Source organism: Scyliorhinus torazame, chromosome 19, assembly GCF_047496885.1.
Source record: "Scyliorhinus torazame isolate Kashiwa2021f chromosome 19, sScyTor2.1, whole genome shotgun sequence".
NCBI lineage: Eukaryota > Metazoa > Chordata > Chondrichthyes > Carcharhiniformes > Scyliorhinidae > Scyliorhinus > Scyliorhinus torazame.
In genome coordinates, this window is record NC_092725.1 from 75,174,626 (window position 1) to 75,192,241 (window position 17,616).

Sequence of the window (17,616 nt, forward strand, 5' to 3'; positions counted from 1 at the left end):
TTAACTACACAGAAAGTAGTTTAACTACACAGAAAGTAGTTGAGGCCAAAACATTGTGTAATTTCAAGAAGGAATTTGATCTAATTCTTGGGGCTAAAGGGATCAAAGGATATGGGGGGGGGGGGGGGGTGGGGGGGAGGTGGGATCAGGGTATTGAACTTGATGATCATAATGAATGGCGGAGCAGGTTCGAACGGCCAAATGGCCTCCTCCTGTTTCTATTTTCTATGTTTCTATTTTCTAAAAGCAAAATTAGGAACAGCGATGAATGGGGGCAATTGGGTGGCACCCAATGTGATGGTACCAATGTGCCTGTCTACTGATAACCAGATCCAGATTTACATATATTTCTAGCTGCAATGGTGCAGTGTGTTGTAACATCATTTCAGGACACCAGAGTTCCTGATTTCAGGACTGGGGAGACACTGGAAGAAGGAAACACTTGGTGCTTACCCAAGGGGAAATTTGAGAGAAGTTGTTTCTGGGCAACACTCATGCGCAGGCTGGAAGCTGTCTCAGCTCTGAAAGAGATCTGAAAGTATGTAGTCTTGGGTAGTTGATGGATTTCCCTGGGCTGCAATAATACAGGGATTCTATTCATAAATCAAAAAAGTTTAGTTTTAGTTTCAAAATCTTCTGACTTTTGTTTTTACAAAATGTGATGGTTTTTGTTTTCTCAGGAACAAAGGCGTAACCGTTTAGCAAGGGATTCACACTCTTTGTCTCGAGATAAGGTAAGATTTGAAGGAAATTAAAGTCAATACCCTGTTGTATAGTTGCATAATCTCCTGCATCATGGGGTACGAGAACAGAGATTTAAACTCTACATGGCTAATTCCTAATTTTTGTGGGTAGCAAAAAAACAAGGCAATTCAATCAGTTGGAACCCATTTAAATTAGTGTGAGCAGCGATTTTATAAAAAAAAAAAAAAAAAAAAATTGGAATACCCATTTCTTCCAATTAAGGGGCAATTTAACGTGGCCAATCCACCTACCCTACACATTTTTGGGTTGTGGGGGCGAAACCCACGCAAACACTGGGAGAATGTGCAAACTCCACACGGACAGTGACCCAGAGCCGGGATCGAACCTGGGACCTCGGCACCGTGAGACAGCAATGCTAACCACTGCGCCACCGCGTTGCCCAGTGTGACCAGAGACCTGACGTGAATGTTGGGAGAAAATTTTGCTGGCAGCAGAGGGAAGGGAATTGTTTTCTTTTGGTGGATTTTATTGCAATGGATATGATTTAAAAGGATCTATGTTTGGCTGAAAATATTACATTTTTTGCCAATTATCGACTAGTGTACATTAGTCCAGTATGTTAGCTTGATGTCTATCCACAGTAAGGAGATGATCTTGAAAGGTTATCAATAATACTTTACTTTATGAAGCAGACATAAAAGTTATGCCTTTGCTTTTCAAAATAATGTAGTTATTTTACTTATTCACCTTTCACCATTTTTATTTTCTCGCATTTCTTTACTTGCTGCAGCCTACTAAAGCGCCCAATGCTATGTCTGCTCCTACCCAGGAGACATCTGCTGTTGCTTCTGCTGAGTTTGAGGGAAAGGTTGGTCACCTCTCTGCGACATGCTTTATTGTGGCATCATGTTTTTTTATAAACTGATAGCACCTGTAATTTGTCTTTCATATCCGGAAAATCCTTTCCTGCTTTCAGGTACTTACATCTACTTTCATGTGTTGACATTTTTGTGAAAAAAGCTTACTGGTATTACAATCCCAGACCAGACCCCAACAGTGACTAGGATACTGGACCAAACCCCCAATACTTTAGTTTATTTGAAAGACTGTGCGGAAAGAATGATTCGCTCTAGGAGTGATTGTATGAAGAAATAGGGCGTGCTTATTTTGAAATTTAAAAAAAATTATAATTACAATATTAAACATTTTAACTTCACACCCACAAAGAACAGTATACAATTTACACCTAAAAACACTAATACTCAATTTCCCATTAAACAACAAGAAAAGAAACATACAGCCCCTGATCTGTCTTACTGTGCGAGAATTGTGGACTCCGCATCAGGCAGAGCAGAAGGCTTATCTCATCTCGCTCCACACTAATGCTTTCAAAATGTCTCTGCCTCCCTTGGCTCTGCTCAGAAATTACCTCATCTCCCCAAGCTTAAAAACAATTTGGGCTGGGTTTAACTAAATGAACAAAGAACAAAGAAAAATACAGCACAGGAACAGGCCCTTCGGCCCTCCAAGCCTGTGCCGACCATGCTGCCCGTCTAAATTAAAATCTTCTACACTTCCTGGGTCCGTATTCCTCTATTCCCATCCTATTCATGTATTTGTCAAGATGCCCCTTAAATGTCACTATCGTCCCTGCTTCCACCACCTCATCCGGCAGCGATTTCCAGGCACCCACTACCCTCTGTGTAAAAGAGCTTGCCTCGTACATCTCCTCTAAACCTTGCCCCTCGCACCTTAAACCTATGCCCCCTTGTAATTGACCCCTCTACCCTGGGAAAAAGCCTCTGACTATCCACTCTGTCTATGCCCCTCATAATTTTGTAGACCTCTATCAGGTCGCCCCTCAACCTCCGTCGTTCCAGTGAGAAGAAACAAAGTTTATTCAACCGCTCCTCATAGCTAATGCCCTCTATACCAGGCAACATCCTGGTAAATCTCTTCTGCACCCTCTCTAAAGCCTCCACATCCTTCTGGTAGTGTGGCCTAAATAAGGTTCTATACAGCTGCAACATGACTTGCCAATTCTTATACTCAATGCCCCGGCCAATGAAGGCAAGCATGCCATGTGCCTTCTTGACTACCTTCTCCACCTGTGTTGCCCCTTTCAGTGACCTGTGGACCTGTACACCTAGATCTCTCTGACTTTCAATACTCTTGAGGGTTCTACCATTCACTGTATATTCCCTACCTGCATTAGACCTTCCAAAATGCATTACCTCACATTTGTCCGGATTAAACTCCATCTGCCATCTCTCTACCCAAGTCTCCAAACGATCTAAATCCTGCTGTATCCTCTGACAGACCTCATCGCTATCTGCAATTCCACCAACCTTTGTGTTGTCTGCAAACTTACTAATCAGACCAGTTACATTTTCCTCCAAATCATTTATATATACTACGAACAGCAAAGGTCCCAGCACTGATCCCTGCAGAACACCACTAGTCACAGCCCTCCAATTAGAAAAGCACCCTTCCATTGATACTCTCTGCCTTCTATGACCTAGCCAGTTCTGTATCCATCTTGCCAGCTCACCCCTGATCCCATGTGACTTCACCTTTTGTTCTAGTCTACCATGAGGGACCTTGTCAAAGGCCTTACTGAAGTCCATATAGACAACATTCACTGCCCTACCTGCATCAATCATCTTTGTGACCTCTTCGAAAAACTCTTACCAAGTTAGTGAGACATGACCTACCCTCTTGCTTTTTATGTACGTGTAGAAAGCCTTGGGATTTTCCGTAACGCTATTGCCAATGACTTTTTGTGACCTCTTCTAGCCCTCCTGACTCCTTGCTTAAGTTCCTTCCTACTTTCCTAATATTCCACATGGGTTTCGTCTGCTCCCAGCCTTCTAACCCTGACAAATGCCTACAATATCTCTCGTTATCCAAGGTTCCCGAAATGTGCCGTATTTATCCTTCTTCCGCACAGGAACATGTCGGTCCTGAATTCCTTTCAACTGACATTTGAAAGCCTCCCACATGTCAGATGTTGATTTACCCTCAAACATCCACCCCCAATCTAGGTTCTTCAGTTCCTGCCTAATATTGTTATAATTAGCCTTCCCCCAATTTAGCACATTCACCCTAGGACCACTCTTATCCTTGTCCACCAGCACTTTAAAACTTACTGAATTGTGGTCACTGTTCCCGAAATGCTCCCCTACTGAAACTTCTACCACCTGGCCGGGCTCATTCCCCAATACCAGGTCCAGTACAGCTCCTTCCCTAGTTGGACTATCTACATATTGTTTTAGGAAGCCCTCCTGGATGCTCCTTACAAATTCTGCCCCGTCTAAGCCCCTAGCACAAAGTGAATCCCAGTCAATATTGGGGAAGTTGAAGTCTCCCATCACAACAACCCTGTTGTTTTTACTCGTTTCCAAAATCTGTCTACCTATCTGCTCCTCTATCGCCTGCTGGCTGTTGGGAGGCCTGTAGTAAACACCCAACATTGTGACTGCACCCCTCTTATTCCTGATCTCTACCCATATAGCCTCGCTGCCATCTGAGGTATCCTCCCGTAGTACAGCTGTGATATTCTCCCTAACCAGTAGCGCAACTCCGCCACCCCTTTTACACCCCCCTCTATCCCGCCTGAAACATCTAAATCCTGGAATGTTCAGCTGCCAATCCTGTCCTTCCCTCAACCAGGTCTCTGCAACGGCAACAACATCATAGTTCCAAGTACTAATCCAAGCGCTAAATTAATCTGCCTTACCCTTAATACTACTTGCATTAATGGGAATAAAGTCCCATAGAGAGCACGTTTCGCCAGCTTGTAGCACCGAGAGACACAATGCAATAAAACAGCATTCGCGTTGGATGGGGACCTCAGCAGGAAACGCTCGGCCGAGGCCGCACATAGCCCCGTTTTGTGCACTTAGGGGCTCCGCTCACTGGAACTGCTCAGGGTAGGGAGAGATCCGGGGCTGGATTCTCCGCCGGCAGGATTCTCAGTTGCATCAGCAGCGCACCGATGCCTGTGGGTTTCCTGGTGGTGTGGGGTGGCCACAATGGGCAATCCTATTGGCAGGTGGCGAGAACGGAGAATCCCGCTGGCGGCAAGGGCGTGTCACCCATGAAAGCTTGCGAACCCCCGGATCTCTGGAGCGCCCAAAGCGATGGCCAACTCCTACCACCCCTTAAGACCCAACGCATTATGTGATCCCCAACTCCCACCACCCCCTCAACACTTGCTCAGGGCACCCTGACTCGATTGCTACCACACAGAAAATGTCAGCATGGCACCGTGGCAGTATCCCTGCTAACTGGCAGTGCCACCTGGGCACCTTGGCAGTGCCAGGGTGTCAAGCCTACCGTGTGGTGCCTGGGTGCCACCAGCAGTGCCAGGGTGCCACCCTGCCCAGAGGGCATGCACTTGGGGGGTCTCCGATCCTCTGGGAGACCCCACGAGTGCTGTTCCTGTTTGTGGAGGCCAGTACCGAAAGGCGTTCGACCGAGGTCTCCTAAGGCGATAGATCTTAATGCCTCGGGTACCTTGAGAATCTGCACATTAAAGTGAAACTAGCTGTCTCGCTTTGATATGCAGATTTGCCTAAAAGTAACCCCGTCTACAATGTGCAGGATTTACATCACAACGTCATGCAAAATCACATTGGATCTCGTGAGCCATTGCGAGCCGGGCAGATCCCATGAGTGTGGTCTCCTGGCTTCTACTGGCCACGCTGCGCCGCGGCGCGCAGCTTTTCGGGTGCAGCGTGGCTGTTCAATTGTGCCCCTTATCTCTGCAGGCTGCAAAGTGCATTAACTCCCCAAGGACTTCCCCAGGCAAACCACTATGCATTAGCCCAGACTGAAAAACACATTCTTTCATCAATTCCATCTGCTGGCTGCTAAAACACCCAAGCCCTGCAGAACAAAATTTATTTTTTAATAAACCCATTCTAACCCCAGGCTTTTAACCCTTAAATTGCCCACTACATTTATAATCCAACATCTTCCAATCGGCACAGGGGTCAATTACCGTGTACATTTGTATAATTTAACAAACAGTATAGAAAAAAAGTAAACCCTGAATACTATTCCAGGTTAAACTGTGGAAGTTGAAGGGAGTATAAATGCAATCACTTAGAATACTGATGTAAAGGAAATTATTGTTCACATACTGTATAATCAGCTTTGGTAACAGATAGGATAGCAAGACAAATCATTTAAGAAATATTTGACTTTGATGAACGGGTAGATAATGGGATGAATGGCCACCTTCACCTCTATGTGTTTTTTTGTATGATGAAAAGAAACTTCAGCATATGGCTTGATTTAGGCAGCAGCAGCTCAAGCAAAATTGGTTTGTGCAAACCTATTGCAAGGTCTTATAATATGGATGATTTTAAAAACGTTAAGATTTAGATTCACAAGACCGTCCCTGTTCCTAATACATTCATTAGCTATTATCTCAAATTCATTTTGTAAGGGTCAGTTCTGCCTGGCAACAGGTGGTGATTGGATCCTGCCCGAGTGGGGTAATTTCCAGAGATCTAAGGAAAGCAGAGTTGAGACTGGGACACACCGAGAAAAGGACCTGCTCTTTCTCCCTCGTGTTTTCTCCAGAAATGCTGTAAGCTACTGTAATTCTGAAACTGCAGAGACCTGAATGAATCTACAGTAAAAACTATTACAGAGTGGAAAGCAGAAATGTCAGCCTAAAAGCCTGGTTTGAAGGGCAGTGGCTAGAAACACATCTGAAACAAAGGCTTTTATTCTTTTCATTATTATTTTTACACCTCTCTTCTCCACTTTGTGTGTGTGTGTGTGTGTGTGTGTAGGATGGGGCCAAGTTAAAGTGGGGATTAGGAATTGGATAATTGTTAACCAGTTGTATTTACTGCATATTTCATTATGGTTCTTGTTATAAATAAAAAGTAATTGTATTTAATTTTACAAACCCGATGGCTGCAATTATTGGGCAGCCAAGAGCTTATTTTTCTAAGAATTATTTGTTAATTCAATTTTGCTGCAACTTTGGGCCAAGGGGGGCTGGAATTGACCCTGCGGTAGCCCAGAAAGTCGTAACGTAATTTGGGTGCTAAGGTCCGTGATATTTGGAACGGTAGACTGCAAAGTTTGGGTTACAGTATGAATTAAAAAGCGACACCAGGTTTGTAGTAATATAGCTCTGGAAGCTGCTAAGAGTTTTTTCTTCAGATGGACAACTTGTCTTTAATTTACTTAAAAGGCCTTCGAAAAGCTAGTCGAAATGGTAGGTGAATTAGAAATAAAGGCACCAGCTAAAGCTAGGAAGGTAGAGATAACTGGAACGATTGCTCAACATTTAAATGTGAAAGAGATGCCAGAAACACAGCTTGGGTCATGGTAACCGTCAGTAAAATTAGCTAAAATCCAGTTACAAATGAAACAATTATTGATGCAGCAGAAAGGAACATAAATGGAGATGCGGCAGAAGGAAATGGGTGTCATAACAATGTTGTTATGGCCACGCAGATATTAATTGCTGAACAAATCAAAATACAGTGGGAAACTTGGCATATGGGCTATATACTGTTTTATTTTTGTATTCTGAAAACAAGAAGGAAATGTACTGACCTCAGCAGAAAGACGTCCTGAAACTCTTTTGGGATTTTAAAATTAAAAGTAAAAGGTTTATTAACGTGACTATAAAACTTAAGCACACAGGATTACAGTTACACAGTTAAAATTAGTCTTACAAAGCATTTCCCTAAAATTCTTAATCCCATGCCATGTAAATACCTCCCAGGCAATACTCCCTTATAAATGTTTGGTAACTATAAAAATCCTACGGCAGAGCTGTGTTAATAATGTATACCACACAACATCTTAATTTTTACCACTCTGCTGTGGAATTCCCAAGAAACCTTCAGACACACAAAACTAAGCGGGAGGATCTGGTTAAGAAGATCGTGCTATGCTGCTCCGAGGTAATGGAAGAGCTCCAACGCGATTGCTTGGAGTCAGTGGACTGGTCCATATTCAAGAATTCAGTGGCCAGCCTAGACGATTATGCCACTATCGTCACAGACTTCATCAGTGAGTGTGTCGAGGACTGCGTGTCAAAGAAGGTAGAATGTGCATTCCCCAACCGGAAATCACGGTTTAACCGGGAGATCCATTCCCTACTGAAGTCCAAGTCTGAGGCGTTCAAGACAGGTGACCCTGACCTTTACAAGAAATCTAGGTACGACCTCCGCAAAGCCATCAGGGACACCAAGAGGCAATACCAGACTAAGCTAGAGTCCCAGACCAACGACACAAACTCTCGTTGGTTGTGATAAGGCTTAAACAATACAACAGGCTACAAAGCAAAGCCACAGTAAAACCTCTGGCACCAGAGCACTCCTCCCTAATGATTTCAGTGCATTACTGCTCATTTAGAGCAGGGAGCCAACAAACCGTTGTCAACTGCCCAACAGCCTCGGACACACCTATCCCTACCGTCACAGCCTCAGAAGTTAGATCGGCCTTCTCGAAAGTGAACCCACGAAAGGAACGAGTCCTGACGGAGTCGCCAGTTGTACGCTCAGATTCTACGCCAACCAACTGGTGGGTGTGTTCGCAGACATCTTCAACCTCTCCCTACTTCGTTCGGAGATTCCCACCTGCTTCAAGAAAAGCACTATCATACCGCTGCCAAAGAAGAACCAGGCAATGTGACTCAACAACTACCGATCAGTGGCCCTGACATCTATATTTATGAAGTGTTTTGAGAGGTTAGTCATGAGACACATCAACTCCATCCTTCCAGATTGTCTTGATACACTGCAATTTGCCTACCGCCACAACGGGTTCACAACCATCTCCCTGGCCCTACGCTCCATCCCAGGAGCATCTCGGCACAAGGACTCCGACGGCAGACTCCAGTTCATCGACTACAGCGCCGCCTTCTACACCATAATCCCAGCAAGCATATATCCAAACTTCAAAACCTAGGACTCAGCTCCTCCCTCTGCAACTGGATCCTCCACTTCCTGACCCACAGACCACAATCAGTAGGGGTAATCAACAACGATAGTTCTCAATACCGGACCCGGCCCTGTAAGGCTGTGTACTTAGCCCCCTACTTTACTCCTTATACACACACGACTGTGTGGCAAAATTCGGCTCCAACTCCATCCACAAGTTTGCTGATGACATAACTGTAGTGGGTTGGATCTCAAACAGCGATGAGTCAAGAGTACAGGAGGGAGAATGGCTTGGTGCAATGACGACAATCTCTCCCTCAATGTGAGCAAAACTAAGTTGGTGGTCATCAGTGAAATGTCATACATGCCCCTGTCTGCATCAATGGTGCCGTGGTGAAGATGGTTGACAGATTCAAATTACTAGGTGTAAACATCACCAACAATCTGTCCTGGTCCACCCACATCAACGCTACAACCAGGAATGCAAAATAGCGCCCATACTTCCTCAAGAAATTCACGTCAGCAATCACTCAACGACTTTCATAGATGCACCATAGAAAGCATCCTATCTGGCTGCATCACAGCAACATCTCGGCAGTAAGACCATAAGAAACTGCAGAGAGTTGCGAACACAGCCCAGTCCATCATGTGAAAACACCTCCCATCCATTGACTCTGTCTACACCTCCCACTGCCTTGGGAAAGCAAGCAGCATAATCAATGACCCCTCCCACCTGGGTTATTCCCTCTTCCATCGGGCAGAAGATACAAAGGTTTGAGAACATGCACCAACAGAATCAAAAACCGCTTTCTTCCCCACTGTTACCAGACTCCTGAATGGCCCTCCTAAGGACTGAACTGATCTTTCTATGCATCTTCTCTACAGTTGGAGCACTATATTCCGTATGCCTCATCCGATGTCTATGTATTTGCATTGTGTATCTATCATATGTCCTATGTTTTTCATGTATGGAGTGATCTGCTTGTACTGTACGCAGAACAATACTTTTCACTGAAACTCGGTACACAATAAATCAAAATCTTATTGCAGCTCAAGACTTCTGGGATTGGTGCTGTGACCCCAGCAATCCACAATATATATTAATGATTTAGATAAAGGAAATAAATGTAATATCTCCAAATTTGCAGATGACAGCTGGGTGAGAAGGTTAGCTGTGAGGAGGGTTCAGAGATGATTGAGTGTGATTTGGACAAACTGGGTGAGTGGGCAAATGTACAGCAGATGCAGTATAATGTGGATAAATCTGAGGTTATCCACTTTGGTAGCAAAAACAGGAAGGCAGATTATTTGAATGGCCATAAATTGAGCATGGGGAATGCGCATCGAGACCTGCCCCTGTCTTGTACACCAGTCACTGAAGGTAAGCATGCAGGTACAGCAGGCAATACAGAAGGCATATGGTATGTTTACCTTCATAGTGAGAGGATTAGAGTACAGGACTAGTGATGTCTTGCTGCGATTATGCAGGGCCTTGGTGAGGCAATACCTGGAACATTGTGTGCAGTTTTGTCTCCTTGTCTGAGGAAGGTAGTTCTTGCTATGGAGGGAATGCAGCAAAGGTTTACCAGAATTTTTCCTTGGATGGCAGGACTGACATATGAGGAGAGATTGAGTCGGTTAGCATTATATTCGCTGGAGTTTGGAAAAATGAGGGGGGAGTCTCAAAGAAACGCATAACATTCTAACAGAACTAGACGAGCTGGATGCAGGAAGGATGTTCTTGATGGCAAGGGAACCCAGAACCAGGGGTCACAGACTAAGAATGGTAAACTATTTAGGACTGAGATGAGAAGAAATCTCTTCACCCAGAGAGTGGTAAGCCTGTGGAATTCGCTATCACATAAAGCAGTTGAGGCTAAACCATTGTATGTTTTTAAGAAGGAGTTAAATGTAGCTCTTGGGCTGAAAGGTATCAAAGGACGTGTGGTGCAAGGCAGGAACAGGCTATTGAGTTGGATGATCAGCCTTGATCATAATGAATGGCGGAGAAGACTTGAAGGACCGAATGATCTATTCCTGCTCCTATTTTGTATATTTTTATGGTTTGGCTGGATGGCTGATTCAAATTGTATATCTTCTCCCAGCCCAGAATTGTTTCCACCAGGTCTTCCCCTCACAGCCAACAACAAATTCTTTCAACATCTCTTCTTAAATATCCCTTTTCCCCATCATCGATGATTCCATTATACTCAGCATTTCTTTTAACTCAACCTTTCCAAAATATAAAAAAAATCTTTCATGTTTTCCTATGGCCTCCACTTTTGGGTCAAATAAAACTTTATTAACCTATGAGACCGTTGCAAGTTGTAAACGCCTTTTACTTCTCTTTGAAATTGAACAGCTGTAAAGAACAGATCCCTATATATGTTCTAATGTAGATTTCTATCCCTAGCCTATTTACTTATATACCACTTGACCAGGAAAGCCTCATTTTAAGTGCATGCACCTAGCACCTTTACTCCTTTTCCCTCAGCTCTTCCAGCCAAATGGTCTCTATTAACCTTTTCCAAGCTTAATTAATAATTTACACATCTACAGGTGCACATACACACTTTACAGAATAATGGAATATTCCGCGAAAATATACTTCCAACATTTTTTTTCACTATGTCGGAGAATATGATGTCTTGTCAAATTTACTGCCATTCATAGAAATAGTGTTACTACTTAAATTTCATATAAAAGGCAACATTTTTAAAGAAAAGCCTAAACAGGACGATTGAAAGAAGGAGGCTGTGGTGTTGCTGTTGGGTGTTACACTGATATGTGATGAGCTCCTTTTGCAATTCATTGCAAAATCATCTGCAGAAATGATGAGCAAAGTCACCGCATTGTAAAATCCATTGGAGAATGCATTTTAAAACAGAGTTTAGTATAAAATGTAGTACATACCAGTTTAAAAGCTGACCATGAGATTTGATTTGGTTACCCGGTCTAGGTGCATGATGCATGGCAAACAACACTGATATTTGACAGAGGACAAGTTATGTTGGTGTTGGAGGAACTGATATTTATTTCTCAAACATCTCTGCTGCGTTTGGTTTGGGTGTTTCATCCCTCACTGTAGGTGTGTGTATGTGCAATTGTACAGTGAGTACTGCTGGAAAATTTTCAGAAGTACTCAACAGTTGTTTAAAGGATTGAAGTTAAAGAGCCAGAGTACATTGAGTAATAGCTTTATCGTTGCTGCTGTTATCTCTCCTATTACCAGGTTTCAGGTAAAGAAGGTCAGGTACCGAATGGGAATCCAGATGGAGCAACTGCTGGAAATTGGAGAGGAATGTTAAAAGCATCTGTATCAAAGCCAGACGAAGGACCATCTGAAGAAAAACCTAGGCTGCCCGTGGCTCCTGGCAGCCCTCATAGAGGACCTGCGGTAAATTTCCTGGATGTGGTAGGTTATAATTCTGATTCTGGTCATTCTCTCTTTCTTGGATAACAGGATAGTTCGAATATGTGAAGATGTGGCAATTTGGCACTCTGTGTAATCCTTGGACTTTGAATTCTTCCTGCATCTGGAGATGCATGAAGCAGACAAAGCACATGCTTATATCTGTTTTCAGTAGCTTGTTTTCTGTCTGGATCAGATAGTTAGCCTGAAGCTCAAAACTGTATCTTGAACGATGCTACTCTGCATCAGACATGGTTGACCAGGAGGCTCTCCTGGTCTTAACACATGCCATAGGCGTGTTGGCAGAATTTACAGGTAGATAACCAAACTGCTTGGCCTTGTTGTGGCAATCAACTCCTGGAGTGGGATTCTGGCTCAGAGTCCAGGACGCCACAAGACCTCTTTCTGATAGGCTCACCACGCCCATTAATATCTACAGCACCAACATTTCTCTGTTAAATCCTTTCAGTCTTGTCTGCCTTCATTCATAACCTCTCCTTGACCAGATTCTGAATAAGCTATTATCTTTCAAAAGGAGTAGTGGATTCTGAAGATTGGTTTTGGCAGAAGTATATTTATTTCAAAACAACATTGATAAGAGGCTTAAAAAGGTTACCTGTGGAAATTGATGGGGAACAGACACAGGAAAGACCACAAGTGGTAGAATCATTATTCTAGTATTTTATTGCGAAACAAAACCAAAATACCTCAATTTTCACTGTCTTGTTTCCTTGTGCCTGCGGTTAGTAGATTAAAAAAAAAACAAATTTGCTCCAGAATTCTGCAGTGACATACAGAAAACAATGGAAGCAAATAGTTTCATCTTCTTTAATGTGCATTATGCTTTTTAAAGCACACAGTAATTATAATGGATGTTATCTTCACAGCGTGTTCCTGTCTCACGTAAACTCTCCGCGCGGGAGCAGCGAGATTGTGAAGTCATCGAACGACTCATTAAGTCCTATTTTCTGATTGTGAGAAAAAACATCCAGGACAGGTATGTTTGTAATAAATTTTAAAAAATATATTACTACCTGTCTTGCTGTGCTAGCCCTCCCTGCTGGTACGGTGGCTCCCCTTTCAGGGCTGGTTCAGCCTTGTTTCCATTTTTTCTGCCTGCCTCCATTCCCTTCATCGTCCCCTCACCTGCTTTCCCTGTCACCGCTCCCATCTCTCTGTTTTCCAACTCTTAACTGGAAACGTGGCAGTACAGTCCCGCGCAAACACAAAGTCCACACAGTTGCCTCTGGTCTCCGCTCTTCTTTCCCACTGCGGTCCCTTTTCAGTGTGTCCTTACCGCTGCCAAGGTTGGTCCCTCTTCAGGTAATTCGCTCTGACAAACTCGTTGGCCTCCGCTGGGGTGCCAAAGTAATGTTCCTTCCCCTGGTATGTGACCCAGAGTCTGGCCGGGAATAGCATGCCGAACCTCACCCCATTTTTATAGACCGCCAAATTCACTCTATTAAATTCGGCCCTTATTTTTCGAGGTCTGCCCCAGTGTTTTGGTAGACCCGGATTCTGTGCCCTTCCCATGAGCACGACTTTGACTGCCGGGCCCACCTCGGAATCTTTTCCCGGTTCTGGTACCGGTGCAGTTTAGCGATGATCGCTCTCGGCTGCTCCCCTGCTTTGGGTTTCGGCCAGAGCGACCTGTGTCCCCTGTCGAGTTCTGGGGAATTCGGGAAGCCATCCCTCCCTACTAAGTAGGCCCAGCATTTGGGGAATGTAGTCTATTGGGTCCCTGCCCTCGATGCTCTCCGGCAAACCCACAATCCAGATATTTTGTCGCAGAGACCTGTTTTCTTGGTCCTCGACTTTCCCCTTCAAGTTCCTCTGGGCTGCCACAAACCTCTTCACCTCTGCCTCCAAAGCCACGATCCTGTCACTCTGACCTGACAACGCCTTCTCAAGGTCTAGGATCGTGCTTTCCTTCGCCTCCACCTTCTTCCCCAGGCCATCTATTGTGCGCAGGAGGGAGGCCATCGCCTCCATTACCACCTCCTTCACCACCACCTGGAATTCCATTATTATCGCCGCCCTCATAGCGGTCAGTTCCTTCTTTAAAAAGCTCGTCCCCTGGTGGGGAGGGGGAGGCCGTCACCCGCGTTGGTTCCGCCGCTCGGGTCGCCAGTCTTCCCCACTTTTGGGTAGTCGGGGCTTCCTCCTCGCCTCGTGGGTCCAGCGGACCGTCCGCTCGGTGCTTGTGCCCCTTTCCGTTGCTCCTGCCTTCTTGCCGGCATCTTCTCGTCGAGCTACCGTTGGCCGGCATCCTCTTTACCACTGTTGGTCTTTGTCCTGGATAGGTTTGGGAAAGTTTATGGGTGGCCTTTTGAGCCAGAAATCTCCAAACATTAACTCTTTTGGTTCTAGTTGGGAGGAGAGCCATCTGATGTGCGTCCGCTCACCACATCACTGCCCCGGAAGTCTGTGTTTCTAATAAATAAGTGCTCTTGTCTATAATTCATAATATACAGCACAGAGATTCTCTGTAACATCTCTTTAATTTAATGAAACATTTTTATTTGACTCTTTGTGCCTATATATTTCTTCCAATCTTTTATATTTGCAGCAACAGCTGACATAATATAAATATTCTTTGCTGAAGATTTTGATTTCTTTCTTTGGATATAGATCAACAGTTGATAATCGCCCTCCGGTTCCTGTTAGTTGGACATTTTTCATGAGTGAATTTAGACTGGTTTAGCCAGGCTGGTATATTGGAGAGGGCACCATGACGTAGCATCCAGTACTGTGAACCTTCAGCACGGTTTTCTGGATAGTGATCTTGCAAATCATAATGCCCTTCTGATCAAAAAAAAAAAATGGGTGACTCAACAAGGACCATGCTGTGAACACTGGGTCATCCTGATCTATGCAGCTTAGCTTTTCATTGTTATAACCAACTGAGACTTTAAAAAAAAATATTAAATCCACCTTCAAATGTCCCACACTTTGCATATAGTATTAGATTATTTTATGACATAATTGTATGAATATAATATCACTGAATTAATTTTCCCTTATTAGTCTTTGGTGTAGACCACTTTATTTTATAAATTAATTTACTTTCACATCTGCTTTAGATGGCACTGTATAGATTCAGCTTTGATTATTAAGATGTAATGTTGATGTAATCCCTTTTGAGTATTTCCATTCATTAACATTGTTATCGCTGTGGCCAGTGTGTTGAAACAGATTGAAACCAATCTCCTAATATTTGTTAAAACATAGCATTATTGGAGACTTAAATACTATTTTAAAAAAATAAATGTTTTATCAAAGCTTTTCCAACCAACGTTTTTACATAACAAAGATAGAAGTACAAATAATAATAAAAATAAAAATAAACAAGAATTATTAAACAGAACAAGGTGGGTAGCTCCCCCAGAAAGTCGAGGAAAGGTTGCCACCGCCGGGAGAACCCCATCAAGGACCCTCTCAAGGCAAACTTTATTTGCTCCAGGCCGAGGAACCCCGCCATATCGCTAACCCAAGTCTCCACACTTGGGGGTTTCGAGTCCCTCCACATTAACAAGATCCGACTCTGGGCTACCAGGGAGGCAAAGGCCAGTACCTCGGCCTCTTTCGCTTCCTGCACTCCCGGATCCTCCGACATCCCAAATATCGCTACTGTTGGACTCGCCTTCACCCGAGTGTCCAAAATCCTAGACATCACCCTCGCAAACCCCTGCCAGAATTCTTTAAGCGCCGGGCATGCCCAAAACATATGGGCATGGTTCCTCGGACTCCCTGCACATCTCAGGCGCCTGTCCTCCACCCCAAAAAACGTACTCATTCTTGCCGCCGTTATATTCGCCCGATGCATCACCTTAAACTGAATTAAGCTGAGCCTGGCATATGATGAGGAGGAGTTCACCCTGCCCAGGGCGTTGGCCCACAGGTCCTCATCCAGCTCCTCTCCCAGCTCCTCCTCCCACTTGCCCTTCAACTCCTCCACTGAGGCTTCCTCCACCTCCTGCAGCTCCTGATATATGTCCGACACCTTCCCCATCCCTACCCAGATGCCAGACACCACCCTGTTGTCCTGGATCCTACGCGGGGGCAGCAACGGAAATGTCCCCACCTGTTTTCTAAGAAAGTCCCGAACCTGGAGGTACCTGAACGCATTCCCCTGGGGCAGGCCAAACCTCTCCTCCAGCGCCCGCGTGCTGGGGAAAGTCCCGCCTATAAACAGGTCCCCCATCCTCCTAATACCTACCCTATACCAGCCTTGGAACCCCCTATCCATCCTACCCGGAGCAAATCTATGGATATTCCGTATCGGGGTCCACACAGCGGCCCCCGCCTCCTGCCTGTGTCTCCTCCACTGCCCCCAAACCCTCAGTGCCGCTGTCACCACCGGACTTGTGGCGTATCGCGCCGGTGAGAACGGCAGTGGAGCCATGACAAGTGCCCCTAGGCTGGCGCCTTTGCATGACGCCGCCCCCATGCCGCTCCATCATCCACTTCCTAATCATGGCCACATTGGCCGCCCAATAATAGCTGCAGAAGTTCGGCAGAGCCAGTGCGCCCCCCCCCCCCCCCCCAAACTACGCTCCAAGAATGCCCTTTTAACTCGCGGGGTTTTATTCGCCCACACAAATCCCGTAACAATCCTATTCACCCGCTTAAAAAAGGACTTGGGGATGAAAATGGGGAGGCACTGAAAGACGAAGAGGAACCTTCACAGTCTGCACCCGTCCCACCTATTAAACTCTCCCTCCATCTGCTCCACGAGCCAGGTTAAGTTCAGCCTGTGCAAGGCATCCCAGTTCCTGGCCACTTGTATCCCCAAGCACCGAAAGCTCCTCTCCACTATCTTGAGCGGGAGCTCCCTCAGTCTCTCCTCCTGTCCCCTAGCGTGGGCCACGAACAGCTCGCTCTTCCCCACGTTCAATTTATACCCCTCAGGATCCGCACGACCTCCCCCATCCACTCTAGCGGGTCCAAAATGTACAACAAGAGGTCATCCGCGTAGAGGAAGACCTGGTGTTCCTCCCCCCTGCGCACCAGCTCCCTCCAATCCCTTGAAGTCCTGAGCGCAATGGCCAACGGCTCAATCGCTAGGGCAAACAGCAACGGGGACTGGGGACACCCCTGCCTCGTCCCCTGGTGCAGCCTGAAATACTCCGACCGTAGCCGGTTTGTGGACACACTCGCTACAGGGGCCTGATACAGCAACTTGACCCAGCCTATGAATCCCTCACCGAATCCAAACCTTCTCCGCGTCCATTGCAGCCACCACCTCCTCCCCCCTCCCCCCCTCCCCTCCGAGGGCATCATGATAATATTCAGGAGCCTCCTCACATTCGTGTTCAGCTGCCTGCCCTTAACGAAACCCGTCTGGCCCTCCCCAATCACTCCCGGGACACAGTCCTCTATTCTGGTGGCCAGAATTTTTGCCAACAGTTTGGCGTCTACATTCAGGAGCGATATCGGCCTGTAGGACCCACACTGAAGCGGATCCTTCTTCTTCAAGATAAGCGAAATCGTCGGAGGAAGGGTCCCTCTCTCCTTTGCCTCATTGAAGGTTCTTAACAGAGCGGGCTCAGTAGCTCCGAGAACTACTTATAAAATTCT

General features: G+C 45.4%; 1 protein-coding gene across 5 annotated transcripts in view; it reads left to right on the forward strand.

Annotated features, from left to right (window-relative positions):
• Window positions 1-17,616, forward strand: part of dnm1l (dynamin 1-like) — a 92,542-nt gene that overhangs the window by 63,360 nt on the left and 11,566 nt on the right. For 3 of the 5 annotated variants that reach the window (XM_072484556.1, XM_072484557.1, XM_072484560.1), the window contains 4 exons: window positions 681-734; window positions 1,496-1,573; window positions 11,857-12,039; window positions 12,924-13,033. In XM_072484556.1, the coding sequence (XP_072340657.1) occupies window positions 681-734; window positions 1,496-1,573; window positions 11,857-12,039; window positions 12,924-13,033 (425 nt within the window). The remainder of the gene's footprint in view (window positions 1-680; window positions 735-1,495; window positions 1,574-11,856; window positions 12,040-12,923; window positions 13,034-17,616) is intronic. The other 2 variants (XM_072484558.1, XM_072484559.1) reach the window with 1 other exon arrangement.